Source organism: Musca domestica, unplaced genomic scaffold, assembly GCF_030504385.1.
Source record: "Musca domestica strain aabys unplaced genomic scaffold, Musca_domestica.polishedcontigs.V.1.1 16, whole genome shotgun sequence".
In the NCBI taxonomy this organism is placed as follows: domain Eukaryota; kingdom Metazoa; phylum Arthropoda; class Insecta; order Diptera; family Muscidae; genus Musca; species Musca domestica.
In genome coordinates, this window is record NW_026712219.1 from 13,136,273 (window position 1) to 13,161,163 (window position 24,891).

General features: G+C 34.3%; 2 protein-coding genes across 3 annotated transcripts; one reads left to right on the forward strand and one right to left on the reverse strand.

Annotated features, from left to right (window-relative positions):
- Nucleotides 1-1,418: 1,418 nt before the first annotated feature.
- LOC101899673 (FAS-associated factor 1) lies at nucleotides 1,419-7,065 on the reverse strand. 2 transcript variants are annotated; one of them, XM_011292573.3, is made up of 14 exons: nucleotides 6,209-7,065; nucleotides 6,055-6,123; nucleotides 5,717-5,963; nucleotides 4,599-4,775; nucleotides 4,345-4,534; nucleotides 4,080-4,284; nucleotides 3,913-4,013; nucleotides 3,737-3,864; nucleotides 3,531-3,676; nucleotides 3,318-3,472; nucleotides 3,096-3,244; nucleotides 2,765-3,039; nucleotides 1,754-1,873; nucleotides 1,419-1,692 (listed from the first exon to the last, which is right to left on the reverse strand). In XM_011292573.3, the coding sequence occupies exons 1-14, from the start codon at nucleotides 6,245-6,247 to the stop codon at nucleotides 1,534-1,536; spliced, it is 2,160 nt and encodes a 719-aa protein (XP_011290875.1). In that variant the 5' UTR covers nucleotides 6,248-7,065; the 3' UTR covers nucleotides 1,419-1,533. The 2 variants fall into 2 exon arrangements, with proteins under 2 accessions (XP_011290875.1, XP_005179507.1); XM_005179450.4 differs by having other exon boundaries at nucleotides 3,737-3,855; nucleotides 6,209-7,060.
- A 5,516-nt stretch (nucleotides 7,066-12,581) lies between these two features.
- On the forward strand, nucleotides 12,582-22,589 carry LOC101900364 (uncharacterized). Its single transcript, XM_005179454.3, has 5 exons — nucleotides 12,582-13,005; nucleotides 19,071-19,193; nucleotides 19,256-19,514; nucleotides 21,990-22,159; nucleotides 22,221-22,589. The coding sequence occupies exons 1-5, from the start codon at nucleotides 12,744-12,746 to the stop codon at nucleotides 22,415-22,417; spliced, it is 1,011 nt and encodes a 336-aa protein (XP_005179511.2). The 5' UTR covers nucleotides 12,582-12,743; the 3' UTR covers nucleotides 22,418-22,589.
- Nucleotides 22,590-24,891: the final 2,302 nt, after the last annotated feature.

Genomic DNA, 24,891 nt, shown 5'->3' on the forward strand with positions numbered 1-24,891 from the left:
CATAGATGTAAAAACTTTAGCTTTACATAAGACTAAAGGTGAGGCCAGTCAAAAAAGGGTTTTATGTATTGTTACTTTTAACACTAATTGTATATTAACCTTAAGATTTTCGTAATTCACCAAATCGATCGGAATCTGAAGAAGTTAAAACAAAAACGATCGAAATTAAAATACGGAATTGAAACAATTCCAATCGTTATCTGCGACATGCCTGTATACCCATATTGTCAGTATCGGCTTAGTCTATCATAAACCTTGAATCCGAAATTTCAGGTCAAATATCCGAGAAGCCGGGTCCTCCTCCCAAGAAGTAAATATAAAATTAAAGTTGAAATATCTACGTCTGGAAAAAAATATATTTGTGAGGACAGTTGGAACAACTTTCAAAACTGTCCTATAAACAGCTCAAAAAATTAAAACCTAAGCGTTGTCAACAATACAGCCAAATAAACAATTTTTCACCTCAGATAAGGCAAGTCATGTCACATCAGAAGGCAGTTATTTGTCTGTCCTTTAAAAAGAGTTGTAAGAGTCAGTCGTTTTTTGGGAATGGATATCTGGCGAGCACTGAAGAAGTTAGCAAAGAACGGCAATACATATTGCAAGTTAAACCTATTGATATGTTACCTCGTGTTCCTTCTCCACCTCGGATAACACCCAGGTACTGGACGTTTGTCCCTGATTTCAGACACCGTCGGGGTTGCAGCAATCGTTATTTCCTATAATCTATTTTCTTTACTGTCCAGTGCGCGTTGCTAAGAGTGACTCTAGAAAATGCCAACGTCATCGGTTCGATTTACTTTCTAGGATTCTTCGATATTAGCCTCGAAATGTAGTTACTTTAACACCCTCTACTTTTCCCAACATATAAGGCTTAATATATATATAATATAATATAATATTCGAGTACATTGTGCTGTTTAATAATTTCTTCATAAATCAATGACACCTCCCACTTAAAAATGTCTACGTGAAGACGTTTAAAATATAATTTATTTATGTTACCAATCTTTTATTATTAATTTTGTAGTTTTTTTTTTTTATTCGCATCATGGTTTTATCAAATGATGTTATGGATGACATTTATGACAATAGCTACTGTATGATGTGTGTGTGTGGAAGTAGGGGGAATATGCGAAATGGTTTAGCGCCATAAATAATGTCATGATTGGTTTGCTAATAAAAAACGCTAGAAATAAAATATTATATAGAGAATAATGTTTATGGTAATGCTGTTCTAAATATTCAACACAAACAATGAGCTACAATGATTGAGGAAAAGGTGTAATAATATACAAAAAATAAATAAAGCCTAAGTTTTTTTTTAACAAAATTCATAAAATGAGCATGCATTTTCTATGGTGATTTCTGGTCTCGCGTTATCTTCTTAACAAAATAAGTAAAAAGTGTTTTGCTGCTTCTATTTGATTCTTTTCTTTTGTATTTTATAGGAGGCTTAATAATTTATTTGTATGTTATCTTATAGGTGTATGTTGCATTTTTTTTTTGTTATGTATATGTATGAGTTTAAAATCATCGTTCTTCCAGGATCACTGTCTCTTGAGGATACAATTTTAACGACTGCAATGTCTGATTGCTATCGATGGCCGTCAGGTCACGTCTTGGCCAGCTGGAAATAACTTTGTATGCATCGATGAGAAAACCTTTTGAGGCAACGAAATTCAACAGATCCTAGGGAGAAAGGAATTCGTTATTTTGCATTGCTTAATAGGACAGGATGGGAATATCTTACCTGTAGTGTATTTTCAGTGTAGAAACGACGTTCCAAAAAGTCTCCGGTAGGTTTGCGTACACGAATTTTGGAAATATTGGTCTCTGTTTCGTTTGGTTCTTTGGGTAATGATTGTTCAGCCTGGAAAGGAAAAAAACAAATGAAATGATAGAGATATATTAATAACTTTGTATGGAAGGAAATAAGGTAAATATTTTATCCTTGTAGTTTTTGTGGATCATCGTATAGAAACATAGAAATGCGGATAGTGTATATCCAAATTATTTAAATGAAAAGCATGGGTATATTGCCCATAATCTATTATATCCATTACTTTTAGAAACTTTGAATAAATTATTTTTTTTTTTTAATTTTAGAAAAGTGTTTATTAAAGTTTGTTTATTAGTGGAGAACGATGGTAATGTTTCCCTGCCTTACCTCCTGGTAAACATTACCATCCTTCTCCACTAATAAACAAACGTTGTTTTATAAAAACAACAACAAAGGGATTAAGCACGACCATTTTGCAACAACAAAATACTGTGGTATCCCGAACAAACAAGCCTGTTCTATTAATACACTGTTCTAGAACAAACACTGTTCTATTAATAGACAAGGCACGGCCGACGGCTTTTTGTTGTAACAGACAAAACCAACTTACATGATTGTGCTATTTCGTTCATGTAAAACGAAAGCATAATAAGTGGATAAAGATGAACTTATAAGTGCGGTTGTAAGATTTAGAAGATTTTCCAAACAAATTTTAGTTTTATCCAATTCTTTGGTTCCTCTTCTATTAAGCATACGATCTCGATCTCGTTTTTTGTCATAGAAGTTAATTTTAAAATAACTTCTGGGGAGAATATCCCAGACAACAAACAAGGAAACTTATGAGGATTGGTGTCTCTTCCCGAAACCTAGGTATTCCCTGCCTTACCCCCTGGAAAACATTACCATCGTTCTCCACTAATAAACAAACGTTGCTGACCATTTTGCAACAACAAACATTTTTTTAATTGTTGCTTTACATACCACCATTCTAATCGATTCCCGTCTGGCCTCTTCTTCGGCTTTTTCCGATTCCAAACGTTGACGTTCTGCAGCAATGGCTGCCTCTTTTTGCCGTCTAGCAGCTTCTTTGGCAATATCGGCTTGTAGAGTCTGTTCGTAGGCCATATCTTGTTCGGCTTTAACTTGATCGCGAGCAGCACGAGCATCTTCTTCGGCAATTTCAACTTTTAAATGATCATTGTACATGTCAACAGCTTCCCAGAGGCGAGATAAAAGATCGTCTAAATCGACATTGCCTATGAAAAGAATTTGTATTAATGTGGAGTCTGTATATATATTTGACACATCATACCATGAATCACAGATAAAACTTCACAAGAGGATCGACCGGATAAACGACTTTTACCAATTACCAATATTGAAGGCAATTTATCTACGGATATATTACGTACCGTAATTGAGGCTGTATTGCTTATGCATGCCGTAACCGATGATAAGAATCTGTTAATTAAAAACAGAGAACAAAAACATTAATAAAATATATGTGATGTTTAGAAATCACACAATTACTTACAAATGTTTATTACTTTCATGTGTTAAATCCCAGCCGTAAAGTATAAAATGTTCGGCAAATTGTTGTAAAATATTTTCATGTTTCATAAGACGATCACAAAAAACATTTGTTAGAATACTTTCACCATGATGCAAGTAAATTGCCAATAATTTGCGCTAGGGAAACAGGAAACGTTAAGAGCTTGTGTAGCATTGAATTTGAATAAAAAATTACTTCTCTGGCTGGTTTGTGACAGGCCTCTTTCAGAGCATCTTCCAGACTGCCTGGAAAGAACATGGGACACGGCTCACCAAAACGTTGCTTATAATTTTCAATGAACTTGAGAGATCCGGTTATTTCACTATCTGTATTATTGGGAACTAAAATTAGAAGAGTAATAAATTGTTATTAAGAATATACAATGAAGAGAATTCACTCACTTAAATGTCTTGTTGTGGGTTGTAGTGGCAATGGATCGGTGAAGAACTCTTCACTGGCATTGAAATCTGAAGCATCCTCAAATTCATCAGCTGAACTATCCGTGTCAAGTCCAACAGCACTAAAAAGACTAGTTTTACAATAAAAACATCCACAATAACTACATGTGTAGGCTTACTTCGAACTTCTTGTTGTGGAAGATGAATTATTCGCATTATTACGTAATTTATCAGCAGCATTGTGTAGAATGAAATTATGAGACAATTGTATGCCAGATTGCTATAAAATTTAAACTTTGTGTTTAGAGGAAATTGTTTTAAAAATAACGACAAATCATGCGCCTACCGCCAGTGTTGTGTCATTGTCACAACCATGTGGCCAACCAGTCCATTCCTGATGTCTCACCGGTATATCGGTAACATAATAAACATTCGTTTTAACTTCTTGCACCGTGGTCCGTCCCGAAAAACTCAATTCATGTCTCACGCCACTTGGTTGTTGAACAATTGTAAGTACAAATTTTTTCTCCAAACGACTGGAGACCTCATCGCTGTTTTACGGAAAAATATATACATTATAAATGAAATTAATAAAACTGAATATGAATTACTTTTCAAAATCCATATATCCTTCTTCGGTGAAATCAATTAATATTAAATCGTTTTCTGCCGATAAACCTAATGTGGATAGTTTTGTTGTTGGTATTTGAGCATCATGTAATTTAGCAGGCGGCCAGCCGCGTAGTGCTTGACGACATATTGGTACTCCGGTGGCATCATGAACCTTGTTTTTCAATTGTTCTAAAAAAGATATAAGCAGAACAATTATTTTGTCTCAAACAAAAATGTTGAGCACTATAATTACGTATGGTGGCACTAGAGGGCAGTAGTATACCATATACTTGTTGATCAAAATGAATATTAAATAAAATTTGCTTTGCCGAAGACGATGATGGTGAAAATGCTGTGGATGCCCGATTTTCAGCCAAATCCATATCTGATGTGAGATCGATTATGTCGGGATCAGCGGATGTTGATGCCACTGTAAAATACATAAATGTTTCTTATTATTAGATGTTGATGATTTTGAATGGAATGTTTAATAAAGCTTCAGTATATCTAAAGCTTATCTGGAGGTGATTAATGACAAAACACGAAAATAAGCCCTATTAGAAACAATATAGATAAATGCATGAACGATAGAAGTAAAGTAAATACGTTGCTTGTTTCTGGTCTAGGCTGTGTTGGTAGAGAGAATTTCACATTATCGCATTGATTAAAAGGCGAATAAGGAAGGACGAAAATTGTGGTCGGACTTGGTCAAAGAACATTCCAGTCTTGGAATGGTCTTGCGAAAGTGTTCTTCTTGTTAGCCAGCTAAGATCAATGTAAGTCTTGTGATTTGAAAACATTGGAAATCTTTGAAGAAAAATCTAATTTGCCAGGAACAAAATATCACAACATATCAAAAACAAAAGGACTTCCGAGTTTTCATCAACAAACAGATTTTAGATATAACAATGAAGTTGTAACAACTATTCGAATTCAATTATATATCTCTAAAATTTAAATATTTGCTGTAAATGAAACTGTATCATTTCTTTATGACTCATAAGCGTGAATCAGCAATTTCTTTAAGTCTAGTAACCTAATTAACAAATTTGCAACAAGAAAAGAAATGCAGTGTTGTTTTTTGTAAATTCCCTGCTATTTTAGAATAGAGTATTCACGGACCATTGAACCAAGTGCCTAAATAAAGATTTACTGCCCCAGACACATACAATTAAGAAAGCATCATCTGCCTGATTTTAGTGACTAAAACCCAAAATGTCTTCCAATTGCCTCAATGATAGGTTGTATAATATTTGTACTACTCTGCTAATATTTTTTAGACGAATGAATAGGTGAATTACATACAACTATCATGAAGAAATACAAATATAGTTGAAGGAATGCAATAATTGCAAACTATAAATCACTCACCTGGCACAAATGCACTTTCTGCAGCTGAGCTACCCAAGTTATTGGCTGAGGCATTCTTAAGCCAACGCGGGCAATTTTTTGATGGACCCGGAGCCAAACTGAAGTCATTTAATGCTGATGTTGAACTACTTGTGGCATTGCGTATTGAAGAGGATAAATTATTTTCCGGTCTTAACGGTGGTGTGGCCGAAGCAGCTGCAGCCTGTGGTACTGGATCCTCTTGAGGTATAACACGTTGAATGGCAGCCTAGAAAATGAAACAAATTTCAATATAAATTTTGGACTCAAAAACTTAATAAAACTCATTTGAACTTCATATTAAGACCCCTTTAACTCACCATCAAATCCCAGCTACATTCCTCTAAATGGGAAAACGCTTCCCCAACATCATCTATGCCCGTTATGCTCTGTAATAATTAAATTGCATTGTTATTAGCCAATTAGTAATAAGTTCATGTTGTTCTCATTTTTTGTTTTGTTTTATAGACGAACCTGAAAATTGGCTAATATTTCTTCTTTGTTTTCGGACATTGTTATGATGTTACGCTAATTCAGACAATTGGATGGATGGATGGTTGGTTGATGGATGAGTGTGTGTGTCTGGTTTTGTCTTCTTTAGAATAAAAATCGTCTTTGTTGCGAGGGCCCGAAAAGGGAATTCTCATTAAAAATTTCCACTTGTAAACGATAGCCCCCTAAAAACAGTCCTCTTCCACTTGGTGCTTTTTATTGTTTTTCTTTTTTATTTTCTATTGGAATGGAAGTCTTTCGTCAATGACTTCCCAATCACTCAGCTCCACAGATGATAAAAGTAATAATATTTCAATTCTTGCTATTCACTCGACACAATTTCCATTCAACGTAGAATCAAACAGTAATTTGGAATGTCTGTTTCATTACAGACAAGGATTTTTTCCAGCTGAGACGTGATGTTCCTTATGAGAAAAATACTAATTCGCACACACACAAAGAATTATTATTTCGTTTGCAAAAAAAGAATAGAATACACGGCCACAGTTCAAAGTCAGCCAAACTAATGAAGGCAGCGAGCCGCAACGGTAATGTTTCAAAAGACGTTATGACTATGCAGGTTATTGTTGAACTAAACTCGATTTAAATAGTGCTTATTCCATTACTTTTGTAGTTATTGATTGATTATTATTAATTTTTAACTGTAATTTAAATTATGAGCAAAAGTTTAATATCCATTTGACGAAATCAAATAGTGTTGACGGCGATGGAACAACGCAAACACAATCTGAACGCCGTCTACTATGTTAAGCTACGTCTTTGTTATGTCATTGCGAAATAATTTTATTTTATATTATTTTATTTATAAATGAAGTTGCACGTATAACAAATATATTCAACTGAATATTTTTGTAATTGTTTTAGTTATTTGTATTTATTATATTGCCTTTCTTTCACAATAACAACAACAACAACAACAATTTGTGCGCTATTTCTTTGTTAAGTCACGACCAATGTTGCCACATCTTGTGAGTTAATATGTTGATATGGTTGTTTGTGGTGTTCTACCATAATTGAGTGAGTAGTTGGTAGCCATTGAATTGTTGATGACCGTTCGGTTATGAATTGAAAGATAAATGAAAACTGTTATTCAAAGCCGTTACAAGTAAAAAATAACTCAACAATTAATAAAATAAAATAAACGGCATTATCAATGCTATGACCAATTTATGATTGAGAATCGTATCAAATTTACATGCAGAGTGTTTGTGTTATGGTGTATTCATATCATTTTTTTCCAAAATTATACATTTTATATTAAAATGCCATTTTTTCATTTTTGTTTTCAAAATTATACATTTTATATTAAAATGTATATTGAATAATTCATTGTATGTACACAAACCAGAGATGGGAAATGGTTTTCTATGCATTTAAAATTGACAAGGCAAATCACAGCAAATTTAAACCTGGATATGTTTATTTGACGTTTTTTATGCATGTTAGGTTAAATTATTCGATATAGAGTGCTGTAGGTAACGAAAAAGTTTTTAGTAATCTGTGGTGGAATTCTCTAACCCATTTTTTGAGTTACCGACAAAAGTCGGTTAAATCAAAATGCTTATAATTTCGGTAATCTACGAAATTTGTCGGTAAGTTAGCGACGAAATAAAAGTAGTCGCTAATGTGGCGTTTCCACTGCACTTGATTCGCTCTCTATTCGTTGTTTGACCCTTAACTATGAAAAAACTACATTATTCTTCACACAAAATTTCCTCAGAACAACGAAAACATATGTCCCATCCCTAACAAATGAGAGCATTTATCGAAAAAATAAATTATGACATTTGAAAATTAAAAATAGAAAAATTTAATGAAATTTTAAAAATTTTTGGGAAGACTGAAAATTATGAATGAGAACTACAATGTTGAATGGCGTATGTACATTCAAACGAAAGTACATTTTGTTTTCTCTCTCATTCGAGGTACGCATTTTATCCACGAGTTGAAATTTCCACAGAAAACTGCAAACAAAAGAGACAATAATTTCAAAAACTTTGTATCGGCAGAAAAAATGTTTGACAAGTGTCTCTCCAGCAAAATTTAAAAATAGAAAAATACAAAAATATGTTCAAAATGTCAACATTTACACAAAAAGTTGAAAACGTGAATGAAAATTATAAAATTAATGATATAATAAACAGTTGGGAGAAAAACAATCATTTCTTCTATTCATATTAGTGAGAATTTCATGTATTTTCGTATAAATTCCCATTAAAATCAACAAACAAAATTTTTGAAAAAAGGAATTATTTTACTATGAATTACGAATCGTGCCATATGAACGGGTTAATTCGTGTACATAATTCTGAGAGCGAACAACGTTGTTCGGTTTCCAATGGAAACATGCTATAAGACCTACCGACAGATACCAGTGTTGTCAATTTTAACTTATTTTTTATATCAAAATTTCGGGTTACAAAGTTACCGATTTTTGTCGGTAACTCAAAAAATGAGTTAGGGAATCCCACTACTGCGGTCTAGACAACACAAATTGTCATATTTAGAGTTGTATTTATCTTCAACCTATTGTGTTTTTTGTCACTTTCTGGCGTTTTTAAACATATAGTGAATGCTACACCCCAATTCCTAAATCGGATCAGTATATAGGGTTTATGAGTCGCTCTGTTGGAGCCTAAGCCAGAGTCGAGAAAAAGAATTTGACTCCGATTGCAAGTAAAATATTGTTATGTAATTTGGGTTTGACTTAACCCATGCAGAAGAGATTTTATTCCTCCATTTGAGTTTCACCAAATAAAATGAGGGTTTCCCTAGATTACGGGTCTAACAAATTTTGTTCAATCATTTACAAATGTCTTTTCGATACGTTTTTTACATATGTAGAGGCAAATTTTCTATTTGTAGATGTTGCACATATTGTGTGACACATGAACGACATTTCAGTTGTTAAATATATGAGTAATGTACATATGCACTTCTTCGATCACAGCAAGCCCCATTGTTATTAGAATAATATTTTTTTAATCAAACGTGCTGTTTGTTTTTGTTGTGTGAAAATATGTAAAATTAAATTTGCGATAAAAAGTCATCCATAAAGTATTACAAAAAGTCATCCATAAAGTATATAAGGTAACCTCATTTCCCAACTCTGCATTTTCTGTAATTTATCTTGTCAATTTTCAATGCATAAAAAACAGTTTCCATTTCTGAATTTGTGTGTATACAATGGATTTATGAATGAAAATTTTGACAATGAGATGTTGTCAAAGGTGTTATTTTGAAAAAAAAAAAAAAAATTGTAAACATATGATTATATGACTTTACCTTCTTAGTTCAACCATGGAATATACAATGTAATCACAATATAGCCAAAGGAAAAAAACATATGCAAGTGATTGATAGCAAGAATTACATACGTAAAATAGCAATTTTGACATTCACACGGGAATACATATGGATAATAAAAGTGACAGCACATATGTAAAACCCTTATCGTCTGATACATGGTAGAAGAATACAGGTAGATGCATCAACGCTTGGGAACATGAATATTTCGAAAATTTTTGTTGTTGTTGTATATTGTTGAAAATTTTAAAATATTTTTCCAAATGCAAGTCGTTTTTTATATGTATTCTTATACGACGTCAATCGGAGGCTGTCGTGGTAATAGTAAGAGGGTAAAACCATGCAATAATTTTTACAAATTTGAATAATTGTTCATTCAAAATTTTCAATTCCAAAATAGGTTTGACAGTTCATTGTCCCTGCAGCTATATCGATGCGATCTATAAAGCTAGCTCTCATACATAATGAAAAAATCAGGTAATAAAAATACAATCATAATGTGGGTGAGGCCAATAAATGGATGTCATATCAAAACGGGAACCTTTATGGACAAGTTTATACTTCAAGGATCCTCCTTTACCATATTTTCTTACACATTTGAAACATTTTCGTGGGCAAATGTGACTAGGATTATTAAAATGCGGAACATAGGCGGGTATCGTTATAATTGTTCTAATTTTTCACCTAATTTTTCAATGTTCTGCTCAGGAGCTAGAACCCATTATGAACTACAAATACTAATTTTTAGACAAATCCGTGACAAAAATGTGGCAAGAATCATTAAAATACCGAATACCGGGGGGTACTGTTATATTGCGAGTATACCAAAACGTGGACCTATATATCTCACTTTAAAAACCAGCCATCCTAGACACAATACAAATTGTTCTGCCATAGTGAATCTGAATCGTGATTTCAACAGACAGACAGATGGACATCAGTAAATCGACGTAGAATTTTATGCTGATCATGAATATATATATACAGGGTGAGATAAAAAACTTCAACAAAGTCAAACGCCATCACTTTTACATTTTTTAAACATTTTATTGAGTGAAAGCAAAAAATGTCGAAACTAGCAACAAGTTTTACAGTACGTTTATATATAAATGGGTTAACCGACTGGATTTGGATTAAAATTGTCATATCCATTACTTATACTTCGAATAAATCCTCTCAAAGTAGGTTAACCCTACAAAAAGTTCTAACGTAAACATGGCATTAGACTAAGTTTAGATTTGTGCGAATTGGTTACCTTTGGCACGAATTATCCCCTTCAAACGGCCAATGAAACCGTCACACGCTGCCCGAATGTTGCTCTGCGTTATTTTGGTCCATTTCCGGCGAAGGGCTCGCTTAAGGTGATCGACACTTTGGTATTTTTTAGTACCAACCTTGCTTTCCAAAATACTCCAGACACAATAGTCCAACGGATTGGTATTCGGAGATTTTGGTGACCATTGAACGCTGGGAATCAAGCGAGAAATCTAATTTTGTAAGCATTTTTGGGTGGCGCGTGCTATGGTGCTGAGTCCTGTTAGAATATCCAAGGTCTGCGGTCAAAATGTTTGCGTGCCCAATGCTTTAATACACCCTTCAGAATATTTTCGCGATAAAATTCGGTAATTATTCTGATGTCACGATCGATTAATAGGAGCGGAGAGCGACCATCGGCTGTTATGGCGGCCCACACCATCACCATGGCCGGCGCTTGAGTCCTGGTGGCATTTTTAGCTGACCTCTTTGGCAAGTAAACTCGATCATTTTGTTTGTTTACAAACTGCTGAACAACGAATGTTTTCTCATCCAAGAAAACCAAATTCGGCATTTCACCACTTTCGGCCAAACGAAGCAACTCTTTAGCTCTTTTGAGTCTATTTTCTTTTTGTTGCGGTGTAAGTTCTTGCACTTTTTGGAATTTCAATGGCTTTACCCCGAGCTCATTTTTCAATATTTGCCGAATGGAATATTGCGATATGTTCAGCTCACGAGCCATTTTTCGGCCATTGCGACGCGGGTTTCGATCAAGTCGCTTCTTTAATTTTCGAACCATTTCTGCTGATGTTGCTGTTTTCTTCCATCCAATTCCTTGACGTCTGGCTACGCTACCAATATAACGGTAACGAGGGATGGTACGAGATACAAAAGATTTATTCACATTTAAATGCTGAAGCGCTCTAACGATAGCCACTTGTGGTTTTCCAACCATATATAAAGAAATCACACTATCACGCTTGAATTCCATCACGAATTACTTTTTTTCTGGAAAATTCTCACCAAAATGCTTGTGTACCCTTGTAAACAATATAATGAGCTTTCACTGGAATAATTTTAACAGCTGTCGGATGGAGTGGCTTAGAAATGACAGTAGTCTGAAATAGGTTGTTTTCTTTTCATTTCGCCCTGTAGATCTGTTCCAAACCAAAGTAGTAAATTCTTGCGTATTCGGGAACAGAGCTATTAATTTTAAGAGAATTACAAAATTATGAGCATACCTTTAGGCGTGGAGCAGAAATTATACAAAATTGCATTAAAATGGGTTATAACTTTTTTCAATAAAAATTAAAAAACGAATACCAATGTCCTTCATTTATCATTCATATAAAATATTCTATCGTTTTTAAAGATTTTAGTATGATTATCCGATCTACTTTTCCAAAACACACGTGCCATTTATAATATTTAGTTTCCAAAAAATCTCAATAAATATAAATTGATTACAAGCTTTAGGTCTGGTTTACAATTTCGAAACTAATATATTCCAACTAATTTTTCTATTGCCTTTCTTTTTATTGTGCAATCACGAATATTGAATCAAATTCTATTTTTAATACCACAAACCGCAACATAAAAAAATCCAAAAACAAAACACCCTCAACATTTATTTGTTCATCCGAATGTTTTGCATTTGAAATGACTTGGAGTCAATGATAAATTCATGTAATTTGTTAGGATTTGTGGAGTAAATCAAATTCCATCATTGTCATCATCAATTTGAATAAATGCGATTATCCGGTGACAGGCGAGAAAGACCAGGATGCCAGGGCACAACAGAAAACAATCACTCCGCTTCGCAAATGCAGTTCAATTGCTGGCAGGGGATTGGGGCGGGGGAAATGAAACAAATAGTTGATGTGGTAACGAAATTCGTTGATGGTCGAAACAGTCGTTTTGTTGAGCCTGCAGCGGCATGATGAAGTTTCTAAAACAAATATTCGTATTTTATCTCTTGTTTGCGGCAACAATTGCAAATTGTCCCTTGGGCGGTGGTGGTGGTGGCGGTGCTGCTGTTGTTGGTGGTGGTGTCAGTGCAAATAGAATAACCCAAAAGACCATTTCCAAAGGATTTTTGATTAAAAGCATTATGCGGTTATTGACAAAAGTAGAGCGAAGCAATGATATAAATGTTAATATGAAATTTGCAGTGATTTTGAGTGAATTCCTTATCAAACGTAAGTCAAGAAAACCAATTAAAAAATTCGTCAGAAATATTTTTGTTCCATTTAACGAGAGGGAAAGTGAAGATCTAGAAAAATCAGGGCTCAAAAAAGACATTATTAATGGAATATACCAAATTCATTGTACAATCAGGGGGTAGGTAAATACAACCTTGGAGCTATGCCCGCTTTTTGTCATAATGATTTAAAATTATATGCAACAAGTTTTCATTAACTTGATATTTTTCTACATTTTTTTAATGAGTTAAATATTACTAATAATGAATGCAATTCTTGGATTTTCCTTCAAAACTATGATCTACATTCTTCAATATTTCAATTCCATAGCAAAACTGGTTAATATTTTAAATACACGGCCGCAATGCAGGTTTCTCCAATCATAAATTTTGAAAATATTTTCAAATATTTTCCAAACTTTTAATACCCTCCACCTTAGGGTAAGGAAACATTAGAAGAAATGTGGCAAAAACCATTAAAATGCCTAATATCGGGAGGTACCGTTATATGGGGGCTGTACCAAAACGTGGACCTATAATTACAATGACTTGCCACACGAACTAGGACCCATTATGACTCACAAATACCAATTTTTAGACAAATCACTAAAGAAATGTGGCAAAAACCATCAAAATACCGAATATCGGGAGGTACCGTTATATGGGGGCTATACCAAATCATGGACCCATACATGCTATTTTTCGCCACCGGAGCTGGAAACCATTATGACCAACAAATACCAATTTTTAGACAAATCCGTTAAAAAATGTGGCAAAAATAATAAAAATATCGAATATCGGGAGGTACCATTATATGGGGGCTATACCAAAAAGTGGACCTATACATGCAATGTTTTGCCACACGTACAGGGACCCGTTATGACCTACAAATACCAATTTTCAGACAAATCCGTGAAAAAATGTGGCATAAATCATCAAAATACCGAATATCGGGAGGTACCGTTATATGGGGACTATACCAGAACGTGGACCGATATATCTCATTTTGAATACTAACCATCCTAGACACAATACCAATTGCTCTGCTAAATTTTGGCGCTCTATGTGGGATGTATCGTGATTTCAACATACAGACGGACATCGTTAAATCGACTTAGAATTTTATGGTGATTATGAATATATATACTTTATGGGGTCTACGACGAATATTTAAGGATTTTACAAACGGAATGACAAAGTTAATATACCCTCCTTTCCAAGGTGGAGGGTATAAAAATGTAGTGAGCTGGTAGCTCATTTATCTTTTTATTGTTCGAGAATCAAATTTTGAAATAGTTGTAACTCTTATAAAATGTGATGTAAGAGTCTTCAAATATCACACATCTCAATATTTTTATTAACCCAAAATTTGGCGTCAATAAAAATATATCGGTCCACTTCTTCTGGTACCTCCCCTACAAAAAGGTCGAAATTTTCAAAAAACAAGTAAAAAAGCTGTAAGTTCGGCCGGGCCGAACTTTGAATACCCTCCACCATTTGGTACAAATTTTTATATTAGGGTCTGTACGACGACGTGGACCTGCATAGGCAACATTTGTCACAAGCAACATTTGTCAAATGCGAAACTTGAAAAAAATCTGTTTATAATGTAGCTAAAATCATCAAAGTTATGACTATAGGGAGGAACCATGGGAGTTGTAAAACGTGGACTTGCACAGACAATTTTTTGTCATAGGCTGTAGTATCCATTACGAACTTCAAATGCGAACTTCGAAACAATTCCGGTAAATAATGTCGCTAAAATCATCAAAATACTGAATATCGGGGGGTACCGTTATATGGGGGCTATACGAAGACGTGGACCTACATGGCCCATTTTCAATACCAAAAGTCCTGCAGACATAATACATATTTGAGTAAAATTTTATCAACCAACTTCATTTCGTTCGGAAGCTAGAGTGATTTCCACAGACGGATAGACGGACGGACATTGATAAATCGAAATAGAATTTTATGCTGATCAAGAATATACATACTTTGTGGGGTCTAAAATGTATATTTCGAGGTTTTACAAACGGAATGACAAACTTAATATACCTTCCATACTATGGTGGAGGGTATAAACAAAAACAAAAATAAATAAATATTTTCTGCACAAAAAGAGAAACGATAATCCGATTTTATCCAACTTTGCAAATCCTAATATTTGCGTCAATGCTAGGACAGATGTGAAAATGGACAATATCGTTCCACTCCATCAAGTACCTCCCCCAAAAGGGTTCAAAATTTCAAATAATTATAACTCTTATAAAATGTGAAGTACGAGCCCGATTGTCTTCAATTTTCACTCATACCAATATTTTTAGTATTCCAAGGTCTGGTGTTAAGATAGGATATATCGGACTACTCCTTCTGATACCTCCCCCACCAAGCGTCAAAATTTTCAATATCCATGAGACTTACAAAACGCGAAATTAACATCCGTTTCTATTGAGACTTGGTACATCTGAATATTTTCATCAACACAAGATCTGTTATAAAGATTTGATTAGAGATCGGACCATTTCTTCTGGTACCCCCCTAGAAACAAACTTGGCACATCTTAATATTTCTATCAACACAAGGTCTGGTGTGAAGATGGTATATATCTGCGAACCCCTTCTGGTATCTCACCCACAAAGAGACACAATTTTTAATATTTTTTCACTGTCTTAACTTGCGAATCAAGTTAAGTACGATTTACTATAACTAAATATTTCTCTCAACCAGAAATCTGAAATGAATTCGGAATTTATGATTTCGTATAAAATTTTTTGATATAAATGTTCGATTTTCTTGTAATTTCTGCCCCTACCAATATTTTTATCTGTATTAGATGAAGTATGAAATTGGAATAGTTTGGTCGACTATATCTGGTACCACACGCACATTTTAACATTTTTTTAAAAGTATCACATATCTCGTGTAAAGTGGAGGAAGTAACCAATATTGTCCAAACATAGCACGTCACAATATACATACCATTTTTATTTAAGTTCGATAAGAAATGGACAACAAGTTTGAAACAAGTTAAGTTATATTTTATTGAGTATTTTTTTATCAATAAGATGACAATTAAAAACAATATAAAGGAATTCTTAAGACTATAATGTATTATCCTAATGTCGAGAATAGTTATACAGCATCATGCTTCATTTAATAAAAAGACAATAAAATGTAAACATCTTGTGTGTCAATGAACGCCCTTGCTCCCGGGACTTTTACATAAAAGAGAAAATCTTAAATCTAGGGTTTAAAACTTAAAACTAAAACTTAAATCTAAAAAAACAAATGAAAAAGAACAAAAAAAAAAAAACAACAATACAATAACAACAATAATAATAAAAATAATAAAAAGGTACGCAGTAGCTACCCACGATGAGTCCCGGCGAGCGACTTTTCATAAAAGCAGGCAATGCCTGCCTGATCCTCATTTGGAAACCCCAAAGGAGAGAGATACTGTGTGTTTGACAACCCAAAGTTTCTATGACTGTTAACTGCCTCTATCATATGAGCATTTTCATGAAATTCCAATCTTAAATTAAACTTATCCAAAATATCAAAAGCGTAGGTGGAAAAACGTTTTAATTTTGAGTTGGAATAAATATAGTTATTTGAATATCTTTTGTTTATACTGCTAAAATTTTTCCTTATACACAACCTTAAAATTTTTCTCTCCAGCAACTCAAGTTACCTCATTATCGTCGGTGATATATTGAACCAAATTGGAAATGCATAACTAATTATTGGTCTAATGCAAGTTTTGTACAAAAGAATTTTGGTGTTAGATAATAAAAATTTGTTACAAAGAGTTTTAGAAAAGAACTAAAGATTCTATGAGCTTTATTTCGAACTTTTCTCGCGTGAGCATTAAATTTAAAAAGTTTATTAAACTCAATCCCTAAATATGTGACGGAGTCTTTGAATGGAATTTCTGTTCCATTCAAAACAAGTTTTAATGTCTTACTTTCGGAAGAAATGGACAATATTGACCCATTTCTTCGGAACCTACTCCATAGAGAATCAACATTTGAATGAATTTCAATAAAATTGGCAGAGGGTATACATCTGTCGGCAAAAGCAACTGATACTTTTTAATTTGTTATAGCATACTTTTAGGCACTACACAATATTTTTATACTTACAAGAAATTGTTTTAATGAAAACTTTTCGTTTTTTCCGATATAAGTCACAAAAAGTGTCCCAACGGACTAAAAAGAAGATTATTGTAACAATGCAAAGAAATTGTTTATGCAATACACCTGCAATATTCGTTTATAGCGCATTTATACTATTGAAGATTAATCGACTGGGTTTATTAGATGCAGTTGTTTAATCTTGTGTGTTTAGATCATGGCAGAAGAATACAGGTAGATGCATCAACGCTTGGAAGCATTGATATGTCAAAAAAATTTAAATATTTTTTAAAATATAAGTAGATTTTTATATGTTTTCTTATAATACGTCATTAGGAGGCTATTATAATTTGCGTTTTTCAACAATTTTTACAAATTTAAATAATTTTTCATTCGACATTTTCAATTCCAAAATTGGTTTGACAGTTCATTGTCACAGCAGCTGTGTCGACGCGTATGTAAAACCCTTATCGTCTGATAGCAGCTTAACGGTGTATCTAAAGCATGGTAGAAGAATATAGGTAGACGCGTCGACACAGCTGCTGGGACAATGAACTGTCAAACAAATTTTGGAATTGAAAATGTCGAATGAAAAATTATTTAAATTTGTAAAAATTGTTGAAAAACGCAAATTATAATAGCCTCCGAATGACGTATTATAAGAAAACATATAAAAATCTACTTATATTGGAAAAACGTTTAATTTTTTTGACATATCAATGCTCCCAAGCGTTGATGCATCTACCTGTATTCTTCTGCCATGTGCTGTCACTTTTATTATCCATGTGTATGTCAAAATTAACATTTTATATATGACTCATAATTCTTGCTTTTACACACATGCATATGTTTTTCCCCTTTAGTTACATTGTGATTATATCCCAACATACCAAAATGGCTTGAGAATAATATTATAATAAGCTTATGAACATAAGCCTTAAGCTTGAGAAAATCTTGAGAAAACATTGAAAAATGTTTGTGTAACAAGTATAGAATAATCGAAACGGAACCCTTATTTATAAGCTTATACTTGAAATTGTAGAATAAGCTTACAAAAACAATATTATAATAAGCTTATTTTTGTAATAGTATATAATATTATTATTTTTTTTTAATTTTTAATCATTTTTCACATTTTTTTCTTGATGGACATCCCAGTATTCACTGCCTCATGTGGCCTTGATACCCTGACGCTTTCTTCTCCCTTATTTGAACTTCTGCATCTCTTCCACTAAGACTACACATCTATTGAATTCCTTCAACTTTTTTGATGCTTCCAATCTGAAATGGGATTGGAATAATTTATGTGAAAGATTCCCGGATTTATTATTCATGCATACCTTAAGGGTTCGGTCCAGAAATGGGTCCTAAATTCGCGTGATTTTGTTTTTTGCCAAAGAAAATAATTTCTTGCTGACAATTTTCACAAAAAATCAAAACTAATTTGTCAACAAGGGACAGATTTGAGAAATGTTTGTGGAACATAAGTGTTTCTCAAGCATTGTTGAAAAATTATATTTTTATAATATTGTTCTCAAGCTGTATTGTATTTTTGGTATGTTGGGATTGTATTTTCTAAAAAAATGTAGTACTTTATGGACGACTTTTTACCGCAAATACAAATTTATATATTTTCACACAACAAACAAACAATACTTTTGATTAAAACATATTTTCTAGTGAAAATAGTGCTCGCTGTGATCGAAAAAGTACATATGTAATTTATTCATATATTTCACAAATGAAATGTCGTCCATATAACACACGATGTGTGCAACTTTTGCATATGGAAAATTTGACACTACATATGTGAAATCCTTTTCGTCTGATAGCAGCTAGATATTATAATTTTGGAAAAATAATCGAAAATTTTCTTCAGTGGGATTTTTTTTAAGTACCAGCCACTTTCCGTTCAATTTATTTTCAGAGAGTCAACGATACATCGAATCCAATCGATATGAACAACAGGTCTACTATCATCTCTTGCAGAAACTGGACAATGTCATACGTCGAAGTGATGATGCCGATTTCGATAAAGTCCATAAAACAAGTAAGGTTTATCAAGAAGAGATATCTTGTATTATATTACGATTAATGTTATAATTTTTGTAGTTTTAGATAACATATTCCAAAAGAATGTCCTGCTCAAGCCACCGGTTCTTAAAGAACGTCACATCGATACACATTTCGAATATAAATCGTTGGGTAAAAACTATTCACAATTGGCTGAAATGGGTAATCCGAACATAACGCAGTCCGATGAATGTCTGGCTGCCTTGGCTACATTGGATTCCAGGTGTCAGGTGCCACAGGAGTGTCTGGATATAATGGTCACAGATTTGCCCACCTACGGCTATAAGAGAATGCATCAGTAAGTTTTTAAACAAAGCCCCGTATTATTTGATGGTTTCTCGTGTAGCTTGACGTTAGTTTACACATCATGCTAAAGCTTAATTTTTATGCCCCGGAAGGTGAGAATATATAAAATGCGTTTTGAACTGGCTTTAGTCATCGGCTGGCTTTTTTGGAAAAGAACGTGGGGCCAAAATCGAACTAAGACAACCTAAAACTCCTTTGTTCATCTCACTCTAAAAGAAAAAAATATTTTCGATTTGTCAAACCTTTGTTAATAATTATAACAATAATAATAGATATAATATAAATTAATAGTAAGAACAATCACTACTAGTGATAATAAAATAATAATTGTAATAAAGGTGAGAAAACATAAAAGGCGTTTTGACAGGCTTAAGTTATGGGCTGGCTTCTTCAAAATAAAACAAAGGAGCGTAGGGTACACAAGTATAAATCACGGGTCGAAATTGAACTAACTCAAGCTAAAACTCATATAAGAAAACTTGTAAAAATCTATCTACTTTTGAAAAAAAAAAAAAGTTAAAAGCAGTAACTTTAAATACCCTCCACCATTTGGAACGAATTTAGAAATTTTCAAAAAATAAAATCTTTAAAAAATGCTGATAAAATTAAAAAAAAACCGAATATTGCCGTTATATTGGGGTCTATACGACGTGGACCTACATAGGCATTGTTTGTCATAAGTCATTACCATATTCAAATTCGAAACTTGAAATAAACGGTGAATAATGTAGCTAAAATCATCAAAATATCGTATATAGGAAGGTACCGTTATATCGGAGCTGTGCGAAGACCTGGACCAGCATAGACAATATTCTGTCATAAGTTGTAGCATCCATTACAAACCTTAAATACGAAATCTCAAACAATTTCGTTGGGTATTGTACCTAAACTCGTCAAAATACCGAATATAGGGAGGTACTGGTATATGGGGTCTATACGAAGACCTGGACCTGCATAGACAATTTTCTGTCTTAGGCTGTAGTTCCCATTACGAACTTTAAATAAGTAATTTGAAATACATCTGGAGAATAATGACGCTAAAATCATCAAAATACCGAATATTGGGAGGTATCGTTATATGGGGGCTATACGAAGACGTGGACCTGCACAGACAATTTTCTGTCGTAGGCTGTAGTATCTATTTCGAACTTCAAATACCTAATTTGAAACAATTCCGGAGAATAATGACGCTAAAATCATCAAAATACCGAATATTGGGAGGTATCGTTATATGGGGGCTATATGAAAACGTGGACCTACATAGTCCATTTACGAACTTATCCTGCCTACTGGAAAAATAAACATGTGAGCAAAAATTTTAGCCTTCTATCTCAATTCGTGATTACAACAGACAGACGGGCTTGAGGTAATCGACACTTTGGTATTTTTTAGTGCCAACCTTGCTTTCCAAAATACTCCAGACACAATAGTCCAACGGATTGGTATCCGGAGATTTTGGTGACCATTGTGCGCTGGAAATGAAGCGAGGAACCTCATATTATAACCATTCTTGGGTGGCGCGTGCTAAGTGTTATGGTGCTGAATCCTGTTGAAATGATCAAGGTCTGCGGCCAAAATGTGCCCAAGGCTTTAATACACCCTCCAGAATATTTTCGCAATAATATTCGGCATTTATTCTGATGACACGGTCGATTAATACACGCGGAGAGCGACTATCGGCTGTTATGACGGCCCACACTATCACCTTGGTCGGCGATTGAGTTCTGGTGGCCAACCGAAGGTGCACATTTTCAACTGACCTCTTGGGCAAGTAAACACGATCACTTTGTTTGTTTACAAACTGCTGGACAACGAATGTTTTCTTATCGGAGCGGAGAAAACCAAATTCGGCAGTTCACCACTTTCGGCCAAGCGAAGCAACTCTTTAGCTCTTTTGAGTCTATTTTCTTTCGGATGCGGTGTAAGTTCTTGCACTTTTTGAAATTTCAATGGCTTTACCCCGAGCTCATTTTTCAATACTTGCCGAATGGAATATTGCGATATGTTCAGCTCACAAACCATTTTTCGGCCACTGCGACGCGGGTCGCTTCTTTACTTTTCGAATCATTTCTGCTGATGTTGCTGTTTTCTTCCGTCCACTTCCTTGACATCGGGCTACGCTACCAGTATCACGGTGCGGTACGAGCGATGGTACGAGACACAAAAGATTTATTCACATTTAAATGCTGGAGTGCTCTAACGATAACCGCTTGTGGTTTTCCAGCCAAATAAAAAGAAATCACACTATCACGCTTGAATGCCATCACGAATAACTTTTATTCTGGAAAATTCTCACCAAAATGCTTTTGTGCGCTTGTAAACAATATAATGAGCTGTCACTGGAATAATTTTAACAGCTGTCGGACGGAGTGGCTTAAAAATGACAGCAGTCTGAAGTTGTTTGCACATTTTGCATCTCACCCTGTATATTACTAATAGCATCAAATTTTATTCTTCTCAATTTCAGAATACTACTCTTATATGTGTTCATGCATCATATTTGTGCCCCAAACCTGGGCTCGGATACAGCTTATGAGATTTTGGCCAGCCAGAAATGTACTCAGGTCTATCGTGAACAGAATGTCATACGTCAAATGAATATCCCCGATGCCTTTCGGGATTTATATTTAGAGCAAAGTAGGTATTCTCATTGAATAATATTGGAATTATAAAAATTTCGTCCCTAAACAATTTTCAGATGTCATTTGTGGTCTCTTTGGCTATGTGGAATTTATGAATTGGCATAACCTGGTCACGGTCTCCAATTGGCCGCAAGAGAATGAGTGTCTTTGCCTCTTCATCAATGGCGAGAGTAAAATCGATTGCAATTGTTCGAATCACATCAACAGCTTGGTATTGGTTTACTACGTCAATGGATTTTTGTTATTGAATTAATGTCGGATTGTTAAATGAAAATATCGGGAATATTATACAATGTTATTGAAGTATATTTTAAAATACCAAAATTATTAGAAAAATTGGAAAGTGGTCTATATGAGTTTAAACGAAATCGAATCTATATCTGTATGTGTAAACAATTATCAATGTAAGTGTCCTCTATGAATAAATGTGGAAAACTTCATAAAATTATTTTATTTTTCAGAAAAAAAAAAAACATTTTTCCTATTTGTGGTTAACTTGGTTCAAATTCGGCCCGTAGTTTATCCTAGAAGAAGAAGCCAGGCGATGACTTAGGTCAGTAAAAAAAGCATTTAATGTATTCTCACCTTAAGGAAAATATTTTCCACATTTCACTGCAGTGACGTCATATTGGATTTGACACTAGCATTAATATAGCGTCAAATCAGTTGTGTTTTGCTGCTTCCTTGTAATAATTGAACCAGGAGCAACCTGCTTGTCATTTACAAATTCTGCATTACACGTTAAGGTGAACATATATAAAATGCTTTTTTGACTGGCTTAAGTCACCGGCTGGCTTCTTCGTAGAGGAACAAAGGAGTTTTAGGTTGACTTAGTTCGATTTTGGTCCTACGCTCCTTTTTATACCCTCCACCATACTTTGTTATTCCGTTTGTAGCTCCTCGAAATAGTCATGTCAGACCCAACAAAGTATATATATTCTTGATCAGCGTAAAATTCTAAGTCGATAACGGTACCTCCCGATATTCGGTATTTTGATGATTTTTAACGACATTATTCACCGGAATTGTTTCAAATTTCGTATTTGATGTTCGCAGTGGATACTACAGCCTGTGACAGAAAAGCGTCTGTGCAGGTCCACGTCTTCGTATAGCCCCCATATAACTGTACCTCCCGATATTCGGTACTTTGATGATTTTAGCGACATTATTCATAGAAATTCTTTCAAATTTGGCATTTGAAGTTCGAAATGAATACTACAGCCTATGACAAGAGATTGTCTGTGCAGATCCAGGTCTTCGTATAGCCCCCACATAACCGTACCTCCCAATATTCGGTATTTTGATGATTTTAGCGACATTATTCACCGGATTTGTTTTAAATTTGATATTTGAAGTTTGAAATGAATACTACAGCCTAAGACAGAAAATTGTCTATGCAGGTCCACGTCTTCGTATAGTCCCCATATAACGGTACCTCCTAATATTCGGTATTTTGATAATTTTAGCGTCGTTATTCACCGGAATTGCTTCATATTACGTATTTAGAGTTCGTAATGGGAACTGCAGTCTGTGACAGAAAATTGTCTATGCCGGTCCACATTTTCGTATAGCCCCCATATAATAGTACATCCCTATATTGATGATTTTAGTTACATTATTCACCGAATCTTTTTTTTTTTGCTTTTGACAAAAGTAGCCTATGCAGGTCCACGTCGTCGTTTAGACCCTAACATTGCGGCTATATTTTATATCTTTAAGATTTTAACAGAATTTTTAACGGATTTTATTCTTTTTGGAAAATTGCCAAATTTGTTCCAAATGGTGGAAGGTATTCAAAGTCCTGCCCGGCCGAACTTACAGCTTTTTTACTAGCTAATTTTGGGAAAGGTTATACCTTATTCTAAATTTTAGCGAAAGGTAAAAAAGGAGTCATGTGTCGTCCTGTATCCAGCGATTGCATCCAAAGGACATCAGTTGTGGTTGCCTGCTACAAGATCAAGTAATACTCGAAGATATTTCGCTTCCCAATAAGAGCAGTACGCCAGTGACATCCAAGGACAGCACGTATACAGTGAGGAAATCCTCGACCTCATGGATGCGATCATACAAAGCGGTTTCTCTCAGGCGGCTTAATGAATAATCTCGCCGTCAAAAGGCAAGTCAACGAAGTGAGTGCACGAGTGACTTGAAACGGAATGTGTGGTCAAGCAAGTTGGAAAGATCTTTGATCCAGCTGCAAAGCGCTGTTAATATCGAGGGTGATAAAAAGTCGAAAGATCAATCTTCATCCAACACAACCAACGGAACTGATGCCAAGGAATTTAGACATGCAAAGTTCTATAAGAATGCAAATGCGTGGATAGGTGCAGCATTGAGGTATCAAAGGTGTTGTTGGGAATTCGAACTTTAAAGTTACGAAAAGTTTAAAAATGGTACTTAACTTCAAAAATGGTACCATTTGGTATTAATGAAAATTGGTTTGAGAATCATGGTTGGAAAGCAAGTTTGATACAGTAAGGTGATTTTGGAAAAGTGTACCAAGTGTACGAACTGTACTAAATGGAACAGTTTGGCTTAGGCGATGAAGCTGGAATTCTAAAAATTTGTATTGGGATCCCCGTTGGTGATAGGTTTGTGATAAGGAGGTGATTTTGGAAATGTGTACTACAAGTGCACAATGAGTACTAAGTATTACTATATTTGGTTGCAGTTTGAAATTTTGTATTAGGGTCCCTGTTCATGTGTAGCCTGGACATATGAAGGTGG

Coding starts and splice junctions, on each gene's coding strand:
- LOC101900364 (XM_005179454.3), top strand. CDS start 12,744: ATGATGAAGTTTCTAAAACAAATATTCGTATTTTATCTCTTGTTTGCG. Junction 19,515..21,989: donor GGCTATAAGAGAATGCATCA/GTAAGTTTTTAA, acceptor TCTCAATTTCAG/AATACTACTCTTATATGTGT. Junction 22,160..22,220: donor GGATTTATATTTAGAGCAAA/GTAGGTATTCTC, acceptor AACAATTTTCAG/ATGTCATTTGTGGTCTCTTT.
- LOC101899673 (XM_011292573.3), bottom strand. CDS start 6,247: ATGTCCGAAAACAAAGAAGAAATATTAGCCAATTTTCAG. Junction 6,124..6,208: donor AAATATTAGCCAATTTTCAG/GTTCGTCTATAA, acceptor TAATTATTACAG/AGCATAACGGGCATAGATGA. Junction 4,776..5,716: donor AGAAAGTGCATTTGTGCCAG/GTGAGTGATTTA, acceptor TGTATTTTACAG/TGGCATCAACATCCGCTGAT.